The sequence below is a fragment of the Cetorhinus maximus genome, chromosome 11 (genome assembly GCF_964194155.1).
Source record: "Cetorhinus maximus chromosome 11, sCetMax3.hap1.1, whole genome shotgun sequence".
Taxonomy (NCBI): Eukaryota; Metazoa; Chordata; class Chondrichthyes; order Lamniformes; family Cetorhinidae; genus Cetorhinus; species Cetorhinus maximus.
In genome coordinates this window covers 29,022,546-29,043,576 of record NC_135889.1, presented here as the reverse complement: position 1 = coordinate 29,043,576, position 21,031 = coordinate 29,022,546, and the positions used below count along the sequence as shown (strand labels likewise).

The window sequence follows — 21,031 nt, the reverse complement described above, 5'->3', positions numbered from 1 at the left end:
AAATGTTAACGCTTTAGGATTGGCAAGACCCCATAAAATAGAATGAAATTCAGTATTACTACTCAACAAAACATATATTATAGGACCTCATAAGTAGGTATATAAAAGAAAAATCAGATGACTTATTATGTAACAAGTGCAATTTTTGGTGAGCAAACTATGTAAAGCATTCCATGTCCAAATGCAGTAAGACCTGGACAATATCCAGGCTTGGGTTGACAAGTAGCAAGTAACATTCACGCCACACAAGGGCCGGGCAATAACCATTTCCAACAAGGGAGAATCCAACTATCACCCCATGATGTTCATTGGCATTACCATCACTGAATCCCCCACTATCAACATCCTGGTGGCTACCATTGACCAGAAACTGAACTGTACTAATATAAGTACTGTGACTACAAGGGCAGATCAGAGGTTAGGAATTATGTAACGAGTAACTCACCTCCTGATTCCCCAAAGTCTGTCCACCATCTACAAGGGACAAGTCAGGAGTGTGATGGAATACTCCCCCCACTTGCCTGGGTGAGTGCAGCTCCCACAACACTCAAGAAGCTTGACACCGTTCAGGACAAAGCAGCCCGCTTGATTGGCATCACATCCACAAACATTCACTCCCACCACCACCAACGCACAGTAGCAGCAGTGTGCACTGCAGGAATTTACCAAGGCTCCTTCGACAGCACCTTCCAAACCCGCGATCACTACCACCTAGAAGGACAAGGGCAGCAGATAGATGGGAACACCACTACCTGGAAGTTCCCCTCCAAGTCACTCACCATCCTGACTTGGAAATATATCGCTGTTCCTTCACTGTTGCTGGGTCAAAATCCTGGAACTCCCTTCCTAACAGCACTGTGGGTACACCACATGGGCTGCAGCGGTTATAGAATCATAGAAGTCTACAGCACAGAAAAAAGCCCTTTGGGCCACTGAGTCTGTGCCAGTCGAACAAGTACCTAACTATTCTAATCCCATTTTCCAGCACTAGGCCCATAACCTTGTATGCCATGGCATCACAAGTGCTCATCCAAATACTTCTTAAATGTTATGAGTGCTTCTGCCTCTTCCACCCATTCAGGCAGAGAGTTCCAGATTCCCACCACCCTCTGGGCGAAAAAGTTCTTCCTCACATCCCATCTAAACCTCCTGCCCCTTACCTTAAATCTATGCCCCCTGGTTATTGATACTCCACCAAGGGGAAAATTTCCTTCCTGTCTACCCTATCTATGCCCTTCATAGTTTTATACACCTCAATCATGTCTCCCCTCAATCTCTTCTGCTCCAGGTAAAATAACCCGAGTCTATCCAATCTCTCCTCATAACTAAAACTCTCCAGCCCAGGCAACATCTTGATAAATCTCCTCTGCACTCTCTCTAGTGCAATCACATCCTTCCTATAATGCGGATTCCAGAACTGCATGCAATACTCTAGCTGTGGCCTAACCAGCGTTTTATACAGTTCCAGCATAACCTCCCTGCTCTTATATTCTATGCCTTGGCTAATAAAGGCAAGTATCCCATATGCCTTCTTAACCACCTTATCTACCTGTCCCACTACCTTAAGGGACCGGCGGACATGCACACCAAGTCCCTCTGATCCTCGATACTTCCCAGGGTCCTACCATTCATCGTGTATTCCCATGCCTTGTTTGTCCTGTCCAAGTGCATCACCTCTCACTTATCCAGATTATATTCCATTTGCCACTGATCAGCCCATCTATATCCTCCTGTAATCTAAGGCTATCCTCCTCACTATTTACCACCCCACCAATTTTCCTGTCATCCACGAACTTAGTGATCAACCCTCCTGCATTCAAGTCTAAATCGTTTATATATACCACAAACAGCAAGGGACCCAATACCGATCCCTGTGGAACCCCACTGGACACAGGCATCCAGTCACAAAAACACCCCTCGACCACCACCCTCTGCTTCCTGTCACTCAGCCAATTCTGGATCCAATTTGCCAAATTGCCTTGGATCCCATGGGCTCTTTCCTTCGTTATCAGTCTCCCATGCGGGATCTTATCAAAAGCCTTGCTGAAGTCCAGGTAGACTATGTCAAATGCATTACCCTCATCTACACACCTGGGGCAGAACTTTCACCCCGTTGGCAGGGCAAGTTGATGGGCGGGCACACTTCCGATCGGAGGCGCGGTGCCATTTTACGTAACATCTGCGGGGAAGCGCTATGCGCTCCCTGTGCAGGCGGGGGGAATGCCTAAAATCAAGTGTGCGTTCTTTCGTGCATGCGCACATAAGAGCGCACTCATCTCCCTGAGGCTATGTGCTGCCTCAGGGAGATCGCCTCTACTTTCCAAAATATTAATAGAAAAAAAAATTCCCTTACATGTCCCCTCATGTGACAATGTCATGTTCATAATTTCCATAACAACTTTATTAAAATTTTTAAAACCCTACACGGAAACCTCATCCCGCTGGTGGATGCGGTTTCATGTTTTTTCTAGTTGCTGCCAGGGCTCCTGGCCTGCCCGCCACCTTAAGGTGGATGGGCAGGTCCTTTAATTGCTTAATTGATGCCATCAATGGCCTCAGTTGGCCATTGACAGGTTGGCGGGCGCGCAGCTGATTTTGCTACGCCCCCGACCTCCTGAAAATTTAAATTGGGCACGGTGACGTTGGGAGTTTCCCCTGACGTCATCATACATTATTTTACGCGTTGGCGAGCGGGCCCCACCCCCGCTCGCCGACGGTAAAATCCTGCCCCTGGTCACCTCTTCAAAAAATTCAATCAAATTGGTCAGACATGACCTCCCCTTAACAAAACCATGCTGACTGTCCTTGATTAATCCCTGCCTCTCCGAGTGTAGATTAATTCTGTCCCTCAGAATTGCTTCCAGTAGTTTCCCCACCACTGAGGATAGACTGACTGGCCTCTAGTTCCCTGGTTTATCCCTTCCTCCCTTCTTGAATAACTGTACCACATTGGCTGTCCTCCATTCCTCTGGCACCTCTCCTGTGGTCAGACAGGTATTGAAAATTATTGCCAGCGCCCCTGCAATCTCCTCCCTTGCCTCACTCAACAGCCTGGGATACATTTCAACCGGGCCTGGATGTTTTATCGAATTTTAAGCCTGCCAGACCACTTAGAATCTCCTCCCTTTCAATGCTAATTTCTTGAATTATATCAGTCCTTCTGCCTGATTTCCATACCCACCACGTCCCTCTCACTTGTGAACACCGACACAAAGTATTAATTTAGAACCCTACTGGTCTCTTCCGGCTCCATACACAAATTACCACTTTGGTCCTTAATGGGCCCTACTCTTTCCCTAGTTATCCTCTTATTCTTAATGTACTCTACGGTTCAAGAAGGCAGCTCACCACCACCTTCTCAAGGGCAACTAGGGATGGGCAGTAAATGCTGGCCCAACCAGTGAAGCCCACGTCCCGTAAATGAATTAAAATAAAAACTGTGAATAAACACCCATTCTACAAAAGTTCCGTCCAAGACCTCAACCCAAACTGTTAACCCATTTTTCCTTTCAAATGCTAACAGATCGGCCATGTACTTTAAAAAAATTTCATACAGGTATATTTAATTAGATTGTGAAAAAAGCATGATGTTTAGCTAATCATAAGATTGTTTCATAACTGTTTCAGAGGTGAAAATATCTCTTTGATTTCTCCATCAGCTCCAGTTTCTGTCCTTTAGGTAAGTGGTTTGCAAATCTGTGTGAGAAGTGTTCCTTGCAAATATTAAAATCCCAGCAACCCAACCATTTGACCGTTCGAAAGAAAGCATCAATTAACCAAATTAAAATAGGCTATCATTGCAGAAAATTTATGATATGCAGCAACAGAAATAGTGTGCATGTACAAATACAGAAAAGCACAGGCCCTTGTTGAAAAATGAATAAAAAGTCGATGACCCTGTGAACCCCTTCAGAGACTTGAGTTTGAAAATCTACGCTCGACAGAGGATACGCTAGGTTTAGATGGCCATCGTGACCACCTTCTGCATTGGCACTCTATTTCAGTGAAACCTATTGTCTGACTGGATTCCATTGTATCACCAAATTATGCATCCACCAATGACCTTTATCCCTCTTTTGCTAACTCAATTCAAAGAGATCGAAGGTCTTTGCTTACTCAGAAGCAACAGCAGTCTCAAGTGCTCTAAATGGACATTAAGGAATTTTTCTGAAAATATTTTTGTGCCAATCAAGATGATGGATGTTGTTGAAGGCATGTGGAGATCATAGTCAAATAATTGTTAGAGCACATTCGGCCCATTAAGCCCATGCTCAAGAAGCCCATTGCTTTGTTGCACTGGAAAGAAGCAAACAGTTGACTTGTAGAGGAACACAACATCTGAAAAGACAACTGCTGTTAAGGATTTGTTGAACTCTGGTACAATTCAGGTTATTTAAACATAGAAAAAGGGTGCAAGGATGTGCAACATATATGATTTGAGGTACTAGGAATTTAAAGTGGAAGAAAGGTTAGTGAAGCTTTGGCTATAGGACATTTCAAGTTGGCATCACATTAAAACATTCAAAACTACGAAGAACGAATCCATGAAAATTGTTCACTGTGGTGAAGCTTCAAATACTTAAGTGAACATAATTAAAATAAGTTAGGAGTAAGTACAAAAGTCGATTTCAATTAATTGTCATGTAAACGTTAATAAAGTGTCTCAGATCAGGGAAGGCTACTGATGTCAACAATATAAAATGCGTTAGAGCGATAATTGGAAATTTTATGGAAAGGGATATAAGTTATGGTTATGATGAATAAGTGAGGATAACATATAAAGCTTGTTAGATATAGCAGCTTTTTTGACTCAAACTGAGTTTTTTCGGGTTGATATTAAATTAATGAAACTACTCCCAGCATGATATTTGCTTTATTCTCTTAACATTAGGAGTTTGTTTCAACATCAATGTACAAGCTATAAACGTGTCCAAAAAGTCATCTGTCAGCAGGTAAGCAGCCTGTTACCAAAATGAATTATCTTGCTCAAACGTTTTACTCGTCAGACGGCAGTTTGAGAATACAAATGCTAGAGTTTTCTTTTAAAGAATAAAACTAGAGTTAGGAATGGCTTTACCCAGGTTGCCTTCAATTTCATCATTTAGCATTAATGCATAAGTGGTGAAATGTCATTCCAATTTGCAAACTAAATAAGGAGCTTTGAGTAATCCAACTAGAGAAATAAAACATAGCAAAAAGCTTTCATTCATTAAGATAGGAAAGAATGGAGCAAGTAATCACTAAGCAATTATGATAACACTCTCTTCTAACATAAGCGTGTTTCTGTACATTGAGTCATTAATGGCACAGTAGGAGTTATTCGGCCCACAGGGTCCTTGCTAGCTCTCTATAGAGAAATCCAGTCAGTCCCATTCCCCTGCTCTATCCCTTTAGCCCTGCAAGTTTATTTTACTTAAGTGCACAACCAAATTTTTTTTGAAATCATTCATGGACTCTGCTTCCACCAATCCCTAGGCAGTGACTTTCAGGTCTTTAACACTCACTGCATAAAAATTTCTTTTTCACAACTCCATGCACCTCTTGCCCCAAAACCCTAAATCTGTGTCCCCATGTCCTCGCAGCATCAACTAATAGGAACAGTTTTTGTCTACCTTATCTAAACCTGTCATAATCTTGAACACATTTATCAAATCTCCACTCAAGCTCCTTGGCTCCTAGAACCCCAGCTTCTCCAACCTAACCTTGTAACTAAATGCCCTCATCCTTCGAATCATTCTGGTCCCTCTGTACTCTTGAGAACCCTCGTATCCTTCCGGATGTGTGGTGACCAGAACTGGATGCAAAACTCTACTTGTGGCTTAATCAGAACTTTACAAGGGTTCAGCAAAACCCTCCTTGCTTTTGTACTCATCACCTCTATTTATGAAGCTTTGCCAACTACTCTTGATACGTCCTACCACCTACAAAGATCTATGCACATGAAACTCCAAGTTCCTCTGTCCCTGCATACTCTTTAGAACTGTGCCATTAAGTCTATATTGCCTCTACCCATCACTTCTGCCAAAATGCATCACTTCATACTTCTCTGTATTAAGTTCCATCTGTCACTTGTCTATCCACTCTACTGGCCTATCAGTATTATTTTCACTGTTTGCCACACCTCCAAGTTTTGTATGATAGGAAAACTTTGACATTTTATTCTGTAAATATCCAGGTCATGTATCTATAACAAAAAAGCAGTAGCTCTAGCACTGACTCTTAGGGAACACCACTCTTCCAGTCCAAAAAACAACCATTTACCATTTAGACCCCCAGCTCTGAAGAAGAGTTGTGTGTACTCGAAACGTTAACTGTTTCTCTCTCCCCAGATGCTGTCAGGCCTGCTGAATTTTTCCAGCATTTTCTGTTTTTATTTACCATGAGTTGTTGTTTTCTGACCATTCTATTCCATGAGCCTCAATTTTGTTAACCAGGCTTTTATGCAATACTTTGTCAAATACTTTCTTAAAATCCTGATAGACAACATCCACTAGATTCTCTTGGCTCTCCTTAATCGACTGAAACCTCTCCAAGTGACTGATTTTTTTTTCCTGATTATTGTTTTTCAAACCTTACCCACCACTGATGTTAAACTGACCGGCCTGTAGTTACTAGGAATTTCCTACACCCTTTCTTGAACAAGGGTGTCATATTTGCCACCTATCAATCCTCTGGCACTCTCCCGTATCTAGGGAAGATTGGAAGATTCAAGGCAAGCACTTCCGCTGTCTCCAATCTCACTTCCTTTAGCAACCTTGGAAGCAAGCAATCCAGAGCAGGTGATATATCCAGCTTTAGCACAGCCAGCCTTCCAGTACATCCTGCTTATCAATTTTCACCCTATCCATTTTCTCTACTACCTCCACACCAACTGATATTTTGTAAGTATTCTCTTCCTTAGTAAACACTGATGCAAAGTAGTCATTAAGTATTCTAGCCTCACCCCATCCCTCTAAGCATATTTCACTTTCCTTGGCCGTAACAGACCCCACCCTGTTTTTTTACTAGCCACATAATATTTACATGCCAAATGATGATTTTTGGGCCCTCTTTGCCAGTCTTATTTTTCACTTTGCTTCCCCTCTCAACTTACAGTATTGGCCAGGTTCTTGCTTGAAGAATTCACCTAACTTGCATCATACATCCCCTTTTTTTGTTTCATCACATTCTCTATCTCCCTTGGCATTCAAGGAGATTTAATTTCCCTGCTTTTCCATCTTGTTGAAATAAACCTGGTCTGAAACTAAAACATCGCTTCCTTAAGTACCAGCCAATTTTCTGTTTGATTTTTCGGCAAACTTTGGTTCATACATACCTGAGTGAAGCCTTTTTGGGCAATGTTAATGTAGATGGGGGGTGCAAAACATAACTGGTGTTGTCTGCTATTGCAGCTACGGTCACTGTCTGAAGCTCATCACTTAGCTGTTTGTCATCTGTTGTATCTGACAATAAATAGAAGTTAACTTTGAAGAAATTAAATAATAACAGCATGTCCTCCGAGCATAACAAACAGACAGCAAATAGAGCAAACCACAGTTGAATGAGGTAAATATTATAACAACAAGAACATTCTGATAGTCAGACCTCATCTTCAAAATTTAGGTTTTTTAAACATATTGACTTAATTTACATGCCCTCTCCTTAATTCTTCTAAGTTGCATTGGAATCACAATAATCAGGTACATAATCCCAACATTTTGGTTGATATTGCATTGTAATCATTTACATTTTTATTAAAAGAATTGTGATCTAAATCGAGCTGAAACAAATGAATCTTGCTCAAGATGCTAAGAATAACCATTGTGGCGTTTTTTCAATTGACCTTTAGTCTTCATTTAACATACAGCTTCATATAAAAAATCTCAGTATACTTTGTAGATTGTAACAAAAGGTAACAATGCTCTCCTTCTGTGCTTCAAAGAGAACACGTCATCTAACAAATCTTGCTTGATAGCCATTCGCTGGATAAGTCTGGACCAAACATTAGTTGTAGCAGTGGAAATTCTTGTTGGACATTTTGTTGTTTTTTTTAAATGGGTAACATTGTAAATATAAATATTTTACTGAAAATAACAATGATTAAAATTAAAAAGTACACAATTTTACTATGTGAACAAGCAATTGTTTATGAAATGAATTGTATTGTGCAATAGCTACTTTCTTTTCTCCTTCCCTCACATCTTGTTATTTTCACCAATAGCCCCTTTCTGTGCACAATTCTGAATTCATCCTGAAGGATGAAAATGAATGCCTAGGCCCCTGGTGGTCCATTATTTTTGCTAGACAACTGGCACACACAATCACACAATGTGATATACCAACGATGGAGATTAAATATAATTGGCCTCACCATGCGAGTCTGAGACGTCGAGGATCTGTCCCTGCGGAATCAGCACCTGTGCAACACCGGGTGGGTTAGATGGGATCACGTGAAGCACCTGGCCATTCTCTGACTGACTGGTAACAATCATCTAGAAATAATCACCAACACATTAGATTTGCACATTTCCCAGATGCAAAAGCAGAATGACCCCATGACATGTAAGTGAGGCATTCTCTCACTTTTTCCCAAAGGCAGAGTGGCAAAAGCACATTGCAAGTCATCTTATACTATTCCTTGGTCATCCTTAGAAACACATCAAGAGAAGAAATGGCAGAAACCCACCCTCCATTAGGGAACAGCATAGGAGAACTTAAAAGAGATCACTAAAAATTACCAAAACAAGTATTAAGTTTTAAAATGATGGATTACATTTAGTAGATAAAAAAGAATCAGAGAGGGCTGCCTGGCTTTTTAAGTAAACCTGTGCCCTGGTGCCTGATTTATTAAATGATACTTTCCCCACTTCCACTGTACCACAGCCTAAATCCAAGAAAGGATTTAATCATTTGCCTGGAGGTTGCAGCATTGGGGCCTATGGAGCCAGGGCAAGCACTGAAGTATAATAAGCTGTAAAAAAAAACTGTTGATCAAACAGAGCTCCATGCTACACTAAATTAGAAAAGAACAAGGAGTACACTGGCTGGTGGTGGCGGGGGGGGAAATATTGTACATAGACACTTGAGAACGAGTAGACACAAAGGACCAGAAAGATTATGATGAGCATTATACTATTTATCTTCATTTGTTCAACCTACAAATACTTTATACTTCCTATTTTTATTATTTAAAATAAAACTGCTGCTGGGCTTAGGATCTTCATCTTCAGACTGGCTGAGCATATAGCAGGATCATTCTTAATTAGCACTTTTCTTAGACAATATCACCACCTTCAACACCTCTTTGATCCTTTTGTCTGTGACATCTTTTGATTATCTGCTCCTATCACTGCTTGCTTATCTCCACAATCATCACACCCTCAACTTCTCTCTCCCCCCGGCCCCCCACCTTAGACCAGCTTATATTTCACCTTTCTCCTAACTATACTCAGTTCTGCCGAAGGGTCATGAAGACTCGAAACGTTAACTGATTTCTTCTCCACCGATGCTGCCAGACCTGCTGTGTTTTTCCAGGTAATTCTGTTTTTGTTTTGGATTTCCAGCATCCGCAGTAGCTTTTAGCTTCTTGTTTTTAGCAGGATCAAGCCTTTGTTCTGTTGAGTTATCAAGTCAAAGGTATACTTTGTGATAGGATACGGATTTCACCAAGTAGCTACATTGTAAACGGCACTGAGGTAAATGCCCACGTGTTAATCAAAAAGTTCACAATGATCAGGCAGAATGAGCAATTACTTTTCCTGAACAAGTAACAAAGAGTGGAGAGACTCTCAGTATCATTGGCCTGGGCCATGTTGGTCAGGCACTGGTATTGGGCAAAAACATTTAGATTTAATGTGATTTTCTAATAGTAGTACTCAAATATATTGTTTATTAACTGATGTTTAGTAATGGGGATTTTCATGATGTGAGGAAACAACTGCATGGCTTGACTAAAGTTCTTCTTTCATCCTAAGAGGCTAATAAATGTAAACATGAAGAAACGTACCTTTGATGGAAGAAACATGAGATTTATCCAAAAAGGAAGAACGGGGCTTAAAAAAAACAGGTAAGTCTAGAGGGAGTACTATGGCAATCACAACCACTTGGAAGTCAAGTCAAAGCGATATGATCCTGGATAAACATACTAGCTGTAGGGTATATATGCCTAGCCGGGAGCATCCTTTTTATGGAAAAAGGATCAGTATTATTTCAGGAACAAGATAACAAATCCAGGCAGTGCCAAAGCTTGTGGAAGTTGAAACTCTTTTGACACCAACAGGCACTTATTCTTGACCACCATTAGGTGGCAGCCCTCTCCCTTCCTATGCTATCTTTCGAACTATGTGAAGTAAATTATAATTTGCCATTGTAACTTTAAGGGATGATCTTGTGCATACTTTCTACTAGCACTCAATTTCTGTCCAATCTGGGTACATAAGAGTGCTTTGCCAAGATGGATCCCAAGATCTCATTGGAAATTAATCAAATACATTTAAGGCCAAGGTTCCAAAAAATTAAATAAGTGAATTAATCTTATACAAAAGCAAAATGCAGCTGGAAATCTGAAATAAGAATGGAAAATGCTGAAATTACTCAACAGGTCAGGCAGCATTTATTGAAAGAGACACAGTTAGTGTTTCAAGTTGTTGACCATTTACAAGCATTTGCTGTACAGATTACACACACATCCCAATCAAGTAGCAGCCTGACCAAATGCTAAACTGTTGCTATTGCTGAGAGCATATAGTCCATAAATTATATTATGCAATAGACTATAAGACAAATTCCAATTGTCACCAAAACCCATTACATCATTTATTTTCCAGTCTAAACAATAGCACTCTCCATGGTCCCTTTTTTTTGCAAATCCATGATCAAACAATTGGATGAGTAGTCCGAGATATGACTCGTGTAACCTAATTGGTTTGCTCTCTATATCTAACAATTGGTATGTGTCTCTTATTGAACAGAATGCAAGTCAAGGACTTGACTCTAAACCAGAGGTGCAGCCCTCTTTTATCAGCTCTTAATGGACCTTCTGAAAGGGAGACCAGACCTAAACCACTACTGTGCTGAATTCTGGGTTCTGTAATTCCAGTCTTAAATGAACTAACATTTGGATTTTGGTTTTTTGCAGATTTTTAACTGAGAATAATGTTGTTACATTTTGGGGTTATTATACCATCACCATATGGTAGCCCTGTCATTCTTGAGTCCAGTAACCAGCACTGGATTCTTGCATAGGTCAATGAGGAACATAAACAATTTATATAATTCTTTTCATATAGTTTTGTTTGTTACTAACCATACGTGCATTGGTGTCCCCCAATGATTGAAGTTCATACTGGATAGGTTGTCCGTTCTGATCCATCAGCTGGAACGGCTCAGTGGACAGAGTCTGTGCTTGTTGGGACACTTGTACTGTAGGATTCTGAGAAGCAGCAGAGTCATCCGTAATGTGTACTGTGATAGGGATGACAGTGATGGGGTCATTCCTTCCAAATGCAGATTCTCCATCATCTATCCAAGCTAATTGCTTTGAAGGTTAAAAAAACATAAAAGCTGAGTTTAGTAACTTTTGCATTTGAGCAGCAGCATGCAGAGACAGCTCAACGCCACCATGATGGCAAGCTGAAAGGGGTCTGACTGAAGATACATCATTCAATTTTTAATCTAGCCAGGTATTACCTTAACTGAGGAGAGGGTAGCACAATACCTAGATGGTGAGACCTCTTAATTGGAGAAGGCGGGGAGGCAGCCGCTAAGTGGAGATCTGAGCAACTCCCCACAGAGATCGTCAGAAAATTGAAGGGCAAGCCATTCCCACAAACCTCAAAAGCAGCTTAATGTAGAGCAGCATTGAAAGGCAACATATCTGCAACTCAGCGTTTATTCTATCTTCTTTGTGAAGAAAGATCTGCCCCAAAAACATTAATTTGTCTGTTCCTTCCACACGCGATGGCAGACCTGCTGAATATTACCATCATTTTCTGTTTTGATCAAACATTTCCCTTGTCTACTGTGATCTTACCTGGAAAACTTGACGTTCTGCCTCAGAATCCTCAGTTATGTCAGCGTCTGGTGCCAATAATGTAGTGCTTCTCTCGATACCAATCTCATCCTCACTGACATCTTCTGCCATCTCAGAAATAACCACTGAAATAAAAAATTGAAAATGACACTTAATGGCTGAATGAAGAAATCAAAAGAATCAGAGCCAAGTAGAAATATCTGAAGATACAGAGAAGCAAACAAGAATTATACTGGAATTCATACAAGTCAGAGGAGGATAATACCAAAATGAATACAAGATATAAGAATTCAAAAGAAAGGCAGGCTGTGGAAGGTAATAAAAAGTGATTCAAACCATACATAGAGATGAAGCATAGGAGAGCAAGCATATTATCTAATGGAAAATGAGGTAGAAATATCAGGGGAATGGATTTCATTGTACTATTCAGTATGGAACTGAGCAAAAGGCTAGGAATAATCTAGCTTCTGGTTTATGGAAAGTTAGCGTATTTCAATCAAGGCAACACAATTACCCTGAACTTTCCCAAGATTGGGTAGAGAAACAAACAAGGCTCCCCTTTTGAGAGTCAGTCAGAGGTGCATCATGAAAAGCTGGATTAAGATTGGATTGGATTTAGCTGTAATGTTCCCCATGATGGGGTAGCTTGCTGGCATTCACGTCAAGGCTCACACATGAATGGTTACTTGGGCAACATATTGGGGACTGTTGGTTCTCTTAAAACCACGTGGTAATAATTAAATTGGAAAAGTTCTGACTTGGAGACAGTGATGTTTTTTCTGAGCCCCTTCTGTTTAATTTATATGACATGGAGCAGATTTGAAATATCATAAAACTGGCTGATGACAGTAGGTTATGTAACTACCGCACAGTATAAACACGAGATAAAGATACATTCAAAATAATTTAGTCCAAATGGTTGAATGGCTTAGTTTAAATAAATTTGAAATGGATTTATCTTTGTGGCAAGTGAAATAAAGTTTGCATAACCCTCCAAGAGATTGTACAAGAGTTCAAGACAGAATGGAATGTACATAGAGAAATGACTTTGGTCATCTGAAAAGGATTCTTTGTTCATGATTTTGTATGTTATCAATGGACACTCCTTCAGGTGTGCCTATGTGCCCTGTGTATCAATGTCCGTTTTCTTTCATTTACTTACACTAAAATCCATTCACTATTCGTTTAGCCACTTAATTGTCCAAATCCCTTGTAATGTCTTGAATCTTCTCTGTATGTTTACCTACAATATTACAAAATATTATATTGCAACAAGAAATACTCTTCCCCTTAATATTTATGAATTAAGCACAGGGTTTCAAAACAATTGCTGTTCAACAAACATTTATTAATTTTTCCTATGTATCTAATATCCAATTCAGTTCACAGAATCACAGTGCAGGAGAGGCCCTTCAGCCCATCGAGTTTGCACCGGCACGTGAGAAACACCTGACCTACCTACCTAATCCCATTTACCAGCACTTGGCCCATAGCCTTGAATGTTATGACGTGCCAAGTGCTCATCCAGGTATTTTTTAAAGTATGTGAGGCAACCTGCTTCCACCACCCTCCCAGGCAGCGCATTCCAGACTATCACCACCCTCTGGGTAAAAAAGTTCTTCCTCACATCCCCCCTAAAACTCCTGCCCCTCACCTTGAACTTGTGTCCCCTCGTGACTGACCCTTCAACTAAGTGGAATAGCTGCTCCCTATCCATCCTGTCCATGCCCCTCATAATCTTGTACACCTCGATCATTCACTCAGTGAAGGACTCTATTTTGTGAATTTCCAAGTATTCACTGTAAAGCCTTACTGTTCATTTATGATGTGTTTTTGGACTATGCTTGTGTCATTGCTAAACTATTTCTGCATTATCACCTGAAAGTCAAGCTCCAGAGAGAAGGCAATTTCATACTGCTTGGGTTTAACTTTGTATGTAGTATAACTACAAGTGCTGTGCTAAACTGGTTGTAAAAGGTGCTCAGATGGACCCTGAAATATTTTGAAGTTTAGATGATGCAAACATCTCATGTCCTATAACATTCAAGTATCAACTGCCTGGTAAGTTCGGATATGCATTCAAGCACATTGCCCAGAGCTCTCTCCTAGTCAGCATATTGCAGACCACAGATGCATTATAAACGTACTGCAAGTCACCTCCTCAAAATCATCTAGAAAATCTATAAGCCATAACCTATTGTTTCTATTACCCTTTGTCTACGTATTCCCTTTCAATGAAAAATATAGGAAAGGGGCCAAAGAGCAGCACTTTCTCACTTTGGCACCTCTGACAGCTCCATTCCGAAATGCAATGCCTAATGTGAATTTATGCCACAATCACCAGCAAGTTCAATTCCTGGTTTGAACTGAGTTAGCTTTATAGCCAGGTTGGTGGTACACTTGGCTACAATATCTCTGAGCAAAGAAGGGAGAATACGTTCACACTTCTTATTTAAAGATTATCCTGGAAGGTTCATATGTGGTTTCCAGATGAGAACAGGGTCAACTTTGTCTCTTCAATGGTTGAATTACTCGCCTATACTCACTGTCCAGATTCATTCATGAAGAATGGCCATATTGAAAAAATACCAAAAGGCAACTGGCACCTCTGATGAAAGGCAGCAGCCTGAAAAATTAACTCTATTTTTCTCTCCACAGCTGCTGCTTGACCTGTTGAGCGTTTTCTGTTTTACTGCTAATGACGTGCCCATTAACATGAATCAGGATGTTCAAGACGACAAGAGAAGCAAACTGGAACAAAAAACGAGTGGCAAAAAAGTATTGTCACTATACAGTATTAAATTACCACATTCTGCTCTCAACTGTACAGCACTGGCAACAGCTGGCTGAAGAACAGTATAACAAAAAACATCATTTTTTAAAATCATAAGAAATAGTAGAGCTACTTATGGAAATCATGTTCTTAAAAAGAATTTTTCCTTCCCTCGCCCTAATGCCTGTCCGTCATGCAGAATTTTTAATCTTACCCCTCTAAAAACTGATGTGTGAAGTGTAGCGCTAACACAGAGTTTCTAATAGTTACTCACAGGCAAAAGTCCTCCATGTGTGACCTCTGCAGAACTATAATGAATGCCTGCTCTGATTAAACTAGGAAATTAATTTGCAACCTGAAGCAAAATCAAGAAGGGGATGCTAGATTAGGACTTGAAACAGAAGTGGGGAGGGAAAGGGATATTATTCTTTCAAAGGTACCAAAGAACAATGTAAACAGCCGACCAGTAATTTGGCTTGTGGAGAATGAATCTATGTGTCTTTCCCCTTCCCCTTTTTGATCCCTATGGACCAGTATGGCCTAGATGGCAGTCAACATTATCGTAGGTTATAGAGATTACTGCTCTGAAACTGGCCATTAAGAAGTGGGCAAGAACAGTTATTGTCACTTTCAATCTGTTTTTACCACACTCCCTCAAAAGCATTCCCAACAGTTTAAAGAGTGCATTGGAAATGCATCACGTGAAGAACCTTTAGCACTGATCAGTTTTGTTGTTTTAAGTCTATCAAACCAATTCATCACCCATACTAACCAGTGCATTAGATAAGCATGGTGCCTCTGATCTCTTTCCAGGAAACGTGTGGAACAAGGATAGGCATGATAAAGTTCACTACCATACATCTCAAGCAAACACATAAGAGACAATGATGGGAGAAAAACTTTTATAACTAAATATGTTCCAAGTGCAATGCACAAATACAATATTCTTTTGGCTTTGCAGCCAGAAAGGGGCGTTTTACAGTCTGATTAGAATTTATGGTGATATGATTCAAGGTCAATTGTAACACTGCAACTCATTCACAAAGGTATTTTAAAATATTCCCATAAATAAAAATGCCTTGAAGCAATTTTTTGTTTTAAAATGGAGCTGTGTTAAATAAACACAAATGTTATTTCACCCCACACAAGAATCCCATCAGAATGATTACCAAAATCTTTGCTCGAGCAATGAGTACTGATGCTATGGTAACTAGTTTGCAGTTACGAAGCTTCATGTTGTAAGATAAATTAACACACAACAACTGAAGGTAAATGCCCAAGGTTAATGGGTATTTCTTAATATCACTAACTCCCACACCTTTTGGCTTTACAACTTCTCCCAGCCAACACTTTGTATCTATAATTGTATCTCATGTTAATTCAGTTTCCTGATACACCTAGCTAAATAACTTCCAATAACCAGTTCTCCCACTGTTCACAGCACCTTCTGCTTAAAACAAAAAAAATCACCAAAAAGACCATAACAAACAAGAACAATGTTCATGATAGCTCACTGTAATAATTTGTTTTAAAAAAAGAACTTTTATTACATTAAGTTTATAAACAGGCACATATTTCATCAAAGTGTTGTACATTTTCATTGTAATGCGTTTGAGGGAGACTACATTGAGACGTGAAATTTCCAGGAATAAAAAAAATGTTTAGGTGGTGGGATGAATACTGGTTAGAATACCAACAAGAGATGACGAAAGAGCACAAAAGACTTGGTTCACAACTTTTTAGAGTCCTAAACTCAGCCACCTCTTTATGGGATGTTAACTCCCATGAGGGCAGGGAGGAAGGTGAGAAAAACAGAAATGAATTTATCACCAAGTCACATTATACACCCCAAGCAGGCAGCTGGCTTCTTCGCTGGAATACATTAACAATGAAGAAACTGATGCCTACAAAAGGTTTCATATAATCGCATGTGCTTATTATTTAGCATATTTTCTTAAAGTTTATGTTCAATTCAGAGTTTCTTTCCATGCTAGAGTTGGTGTTTTAAGCACATATCAAAATTTTGATCCACAAAGTCATTTCCAGAGCAAAAATATTTGACCTCAAGTGATTCATTTTAAATAGTCATTTGGTAGAACAGAATTTGAGCATTGCTGAAAAAAGGGGCATTCCATTGAAACTTTTAGTCTTACACTCATCAGGGCAGCTACACAAGATAGACCAACAGTAAAGGGAACAACGATTTATACTGCGCGAGAAGAGTGCTGATTGGTTGGCAAGTGTGGCTCATTTACACATGCTCGAAGCCTCATATTCTCACACAGGGCTCTGTCCTTTGCAGATGGAAGGAGCATGTCCACACATTACACCTTTTGCAACTAAACAAAAGCTCGGGGTACTGCCATCATCTGGTTCATTCCCCATGGCAATGCAATGCCTTGCCAGAGACAACCTGCCTGGTTTGAATTTGAAATAAAAGCTTGGCAGTTAACAGCCAACTATTCTCTGCTGCATTCTCCATGGCAACGCCTCTACCAGAGTCCACTTGCCAACCAATCAGCACTCTTTTCAAGCAGTTTAAATTGTTGTTCCCTTTACTGTTGCTTTATCTTGTGCAGCTGTCCTGATGAGTACAAGGCGAAAAGTTTTGATAGTATGGTTCATTGTGCTTATTTCTGATTAGCACTTTGACAACCATACGCCAAAAAATCTAGAAATTCATATACATGTCAGAGACTCAGCACACTATGCCACAGGGTGCTTGGACACATGCGTAAGTATGATTCTTCACATGTTGAGTCTCTGATTACAACCATGATGACGTGCATAACGAAAACTATGCATTTCTCCAAAGAAAGGGTAAATCAGGAGACAGTCTCCCTGTATAGTTTCATCCAGTTCCTAGCTGATAACTTGTAAGTGTTACCTTTAAGAAATATAATTCAAAATTTCAAATTAATAGAAATGTAACACATATTTCACCTGAAGGCAGTTATCTAAGTCAACATAAAACAACTTGCACTTATAGTAGCTTTATCATAAAGCTTTCCAAATATATAAAAACTAGCTGGACCCTTTATGCAAACAACTAAATGTTTCTCCCTGGAAGTTCTTGGACAATATCAATTACTTCCAGCAATATTAGTTTTACAGAAAAACATGAAGTATTTTGAAAACACAACCGAATAAACAAATGCATAATCACATGAACTCCACCTGACCTTAATTTAATTAAGTGATGCATTCAGTTAACTACCACTAGTAAGTAAAACATTTGTAGAGACAAACCCTCCCGTGATATGCTCTGGTGCATTTTTATAAGTCTTCCCACTCCTCATATTAGTAAGAATATCGTAAGGATTTTTATCAATCCCTGTCACATTAAATTCGCTCAACTCAATTATTTACATGGTCCAAAATGATTCAAGCATTTCAATACAATTTCTCTTTGGGGAGAGGGGAGAAGGCTGTCAATAAGTTTTAAAGAATAGCGTCACTGGCTTAGTGTAGAAATAATACAAATTTAATTTTATCACAAGATTTCAATTTTTACCAGTGCTTCAGGATTTGCATTTTACTACTTTGCAAATTTTTGTGAAAGTTTTGCTTACAAAGGAAGATAAAAACTGAACATCCTGCAAATTTCTGGCTAAAATGATAATTAAGACCCTAATCTATAGCCTCCGACTATTGGCATTGTTAAAAAAAACATGGCCTGAGATTTTCCGAAGGTCCAACCAAACAGCAGCAGGCACCATCCCACACAGTACCCAGAGGTACAACAGTGAAAATCCACACCGCCAGCTGGGGAAAGGGAGGGAGCAACATTTTTGCACGAACGCTTATTTAAATATTAAATTATAATCATTGTAAAAAAAAAATGCTCAGTTTTAAAACATGCAACGGTAATATTGTGTGCACTGGAGTTGTATCTCTCCCTCCATGCTCTGCCACTCGGCCAGGTAGGACACCCCCCCATTTGACAGCCTGCAGCAGATTCTCGCCATTTTGTGGCGCTACAACTTTCACTAAATGAGCGCCTGGTGAGGGCTCGTCTCAGGTCGCGCCTCCTCTCCCTTCCCCCATTCTCCCGGGCGCGGCGACGGCGCAGCGGGTCCCAGAGGCTGAAAGGCAGCGAGAGCGCCGGACAGACAGACAGCGAGGAAAACACCGGAACGAGTCTACTCAACCTCGTCTTCACTCCAACACATCCGCCATGGAGAGCCGGGCCGCTGGCACTGCGCATGTGCCGCCCGGCCGGCCGGGGGGGGGCAGCCGCCCGCCGGCACCCCGCATGCGCTGTCCCGTCCGCTCAGCCCGGGTCTCCCTGCCCCCACCCACCGCGCATGCGCAGCGCTGGGCCTGAGCGAGTCAATGGTGTCTGATCGGTGAGTTTACCTTCTACCGGTCAGCCGATCGAGTGATTTCGATCAACATGGAGGGATTTGTTAATCTTGTTTCGAATTTGTGAAGAGCGGCAGGGCCAGGGGAGGCAGCATCTTTCCCGAGGGCTGTTTGCAGCCGTGGTCCTGAGCCGCTCACTGCAAACACTGACAAGTGTTTAAACTAGGCCAATATTTAGCATTTATCAGTTTTTGTTGCTAAATTTCCACTTGTGAGCTTGCCAATTCACTCTGAACAGCGACTCTCGATGTCAGGTTACCATTTGATAGCATTCTCTGGTGAACATAGGGAGGAGATTTTGTTCTGTGTGGTTGATTCCTGTTCCTACATACGCACTGGAGATGATGTGCTGAAAACACACAACGCTCGTTTCAGCTAAGACATTGTAGCCAAAGGGCATTGCTTCAAGGCAGCCTGGGCTAGATTCATAGCTGTTTCTCCGAGGAGATACAAATGCACCCCGAATTGAATTTTGAGTACATAAAGCCTGTAACATCGCCATTATAGCTCCATGTAACTTAAGTGGTCAAGAGAAAAACAAGCATAACAAAAATGCAATAGAACTAAGCAGGTCGCAGTTTTCTGGTGCACCCGGGTATGGGAATAGTAATGTTTTGCCCACATTGAAAATAAACTGCTCCAGAAACACTCCCTTTCAAAACCCATTCCTTGTTTTTTTTTTATTTATTCAAACAGATTGATAACGTAATTGGTAGAATTGATGAGTTCAATCGTGCAAAGAAGCCAACTTGAAAGATAGACTGTCATTAACATAGAGTGCTTACTATGTTGACCGAGCTTGAGAATGTGAGGAAATGGAACAATTTAATAATAAATAAAAAGAGTAATGAAAACATAATTCTTACTGGGAGCAGTGTCTGAACTTCACGGGATGATTACCCTTGGATTAACATCAATAAATTACCCTGATGCTGTTTGAGAGAAGTTACTAAACTCAACGCTGTATGGGAACTTAGAATCGGTAGATAGATAATTATAAATATGCACTACCATCAAATAGCTGTAAAATTTGATAATGAGTTAACAAAATAAAGATCAGAAGAGATATGTCACCCAGTCATTTGAACAGCTACTTCAATTCATTTTGAGTCGCAATCTGGATACAATAGAAGGTTTCAAGATCAATTGAAAATGGATAATCCAAAAGGCATTCATACAGCACTGATTAAAGATACAAATGACCACAACACTTCCAACAACAACTTGCATTTATATATTGCCTTTAATGTAGAAAAAAATCTCAAGGTACTTCACAGAGATGTAAATAGGTAAGATGATTGCTGAATAAAAGAAGGCGCTCTTGGAGCGTGACCAGTCAAAAAGGTTCATTTTTTGGAGATGGAAAAGCAAAGTGGTGTCGAGAGGGAATTCCACAGCATAGGACTTTGATGGTTTAAGGGCAGCTGTTAAATGGGTGAAAAGAGTGGCGGGACCACAAAGGGATTTAAACACAAGGATTAAGAATTTTAAATTGAAAAAGTGTCCCAGTGTAGGTCACCCAATACAGGGGTGAGTGGGACACAATCTTTTAGTGGAACAAGTTCCAGATTTCCACTGCCCTTTCTGAGAAAGTGCTTCCTCGTTTCACTCCTGAATGGCCTGGCTCCAATTTCAAGACTGCCACATTGATCTGAATTTTCCCACTAGAGAGAATTGCTTCTTTATTTACTTATATTTACGTGTAAATATCTCAGTTAAATAACCACTCAACTTTTAAACTCAAAGGAATGCAGGCCAGGTTTATGCAACCTGTTTTCATAATTTAAATCTTTAAGTCCTGGTATTAGTTTGGGGTATCTACACTGAAGTACTGAATACCTTATCTCCAGAACTAGCCATGCTCCTTGCTAAGCTATTTCAGT

General features: G+C 40.3%; 1 protein-coding gene across 5 annotated transcripts in view; it reads right to left on the bottom strand.

Annotated features, from left to right (window-relative positions):
* LOC144686461 (calcium-responsive transcription factor-like) overlaps positions 1 to 19,021 on the bottom strand; it is a 55,136-nt gene extending 36,115 nt beyond the window's left edge. For 4 of the 5 annotated variants that reach the window (XM_078551709.1, XM_078551712.1, XM_078551711.1 and 1 more), the window contains exons 1-6: positions 18,935 to 19,021; positions 13,173 to 13,253; positions 12,011 to 12,135; positions 11,285 to 11,515; positions 8,351 to 8,471; positions 7,316 to 7,442 (exon numbers count right to left, since the gene is read on the bottom strand). In XM_078551709.1, coding sequence (XP_078407835.1) covers positions 7,316 to 7,442; positions 8,351 to 8,471; positions 11,285 to 11,515; positions 12,011 to 12,121 — 590 coding nt within the window. In that variant the 5' untranslated portion in view covers positions 12,122 to 12,135; positions 13,173 to 13,253; positions 18,935 to 19,021. Of the gene's footprint in view, positions 1 to 7,315; positions 7,443 to 8,350; positions 8,472 to 11,284; positions 11,516 to 12,010; positions 12,136 to 13,172; positions 13,254 to 18,032; positions 18,898 to 18,934 lie in introns of those variants that run through there. The other variant, XM_078551710.1, reaches the window with a different exon arrangement.
* Positions 19,022 to 21,031: the final 2,010 nt, after the last annotated feature.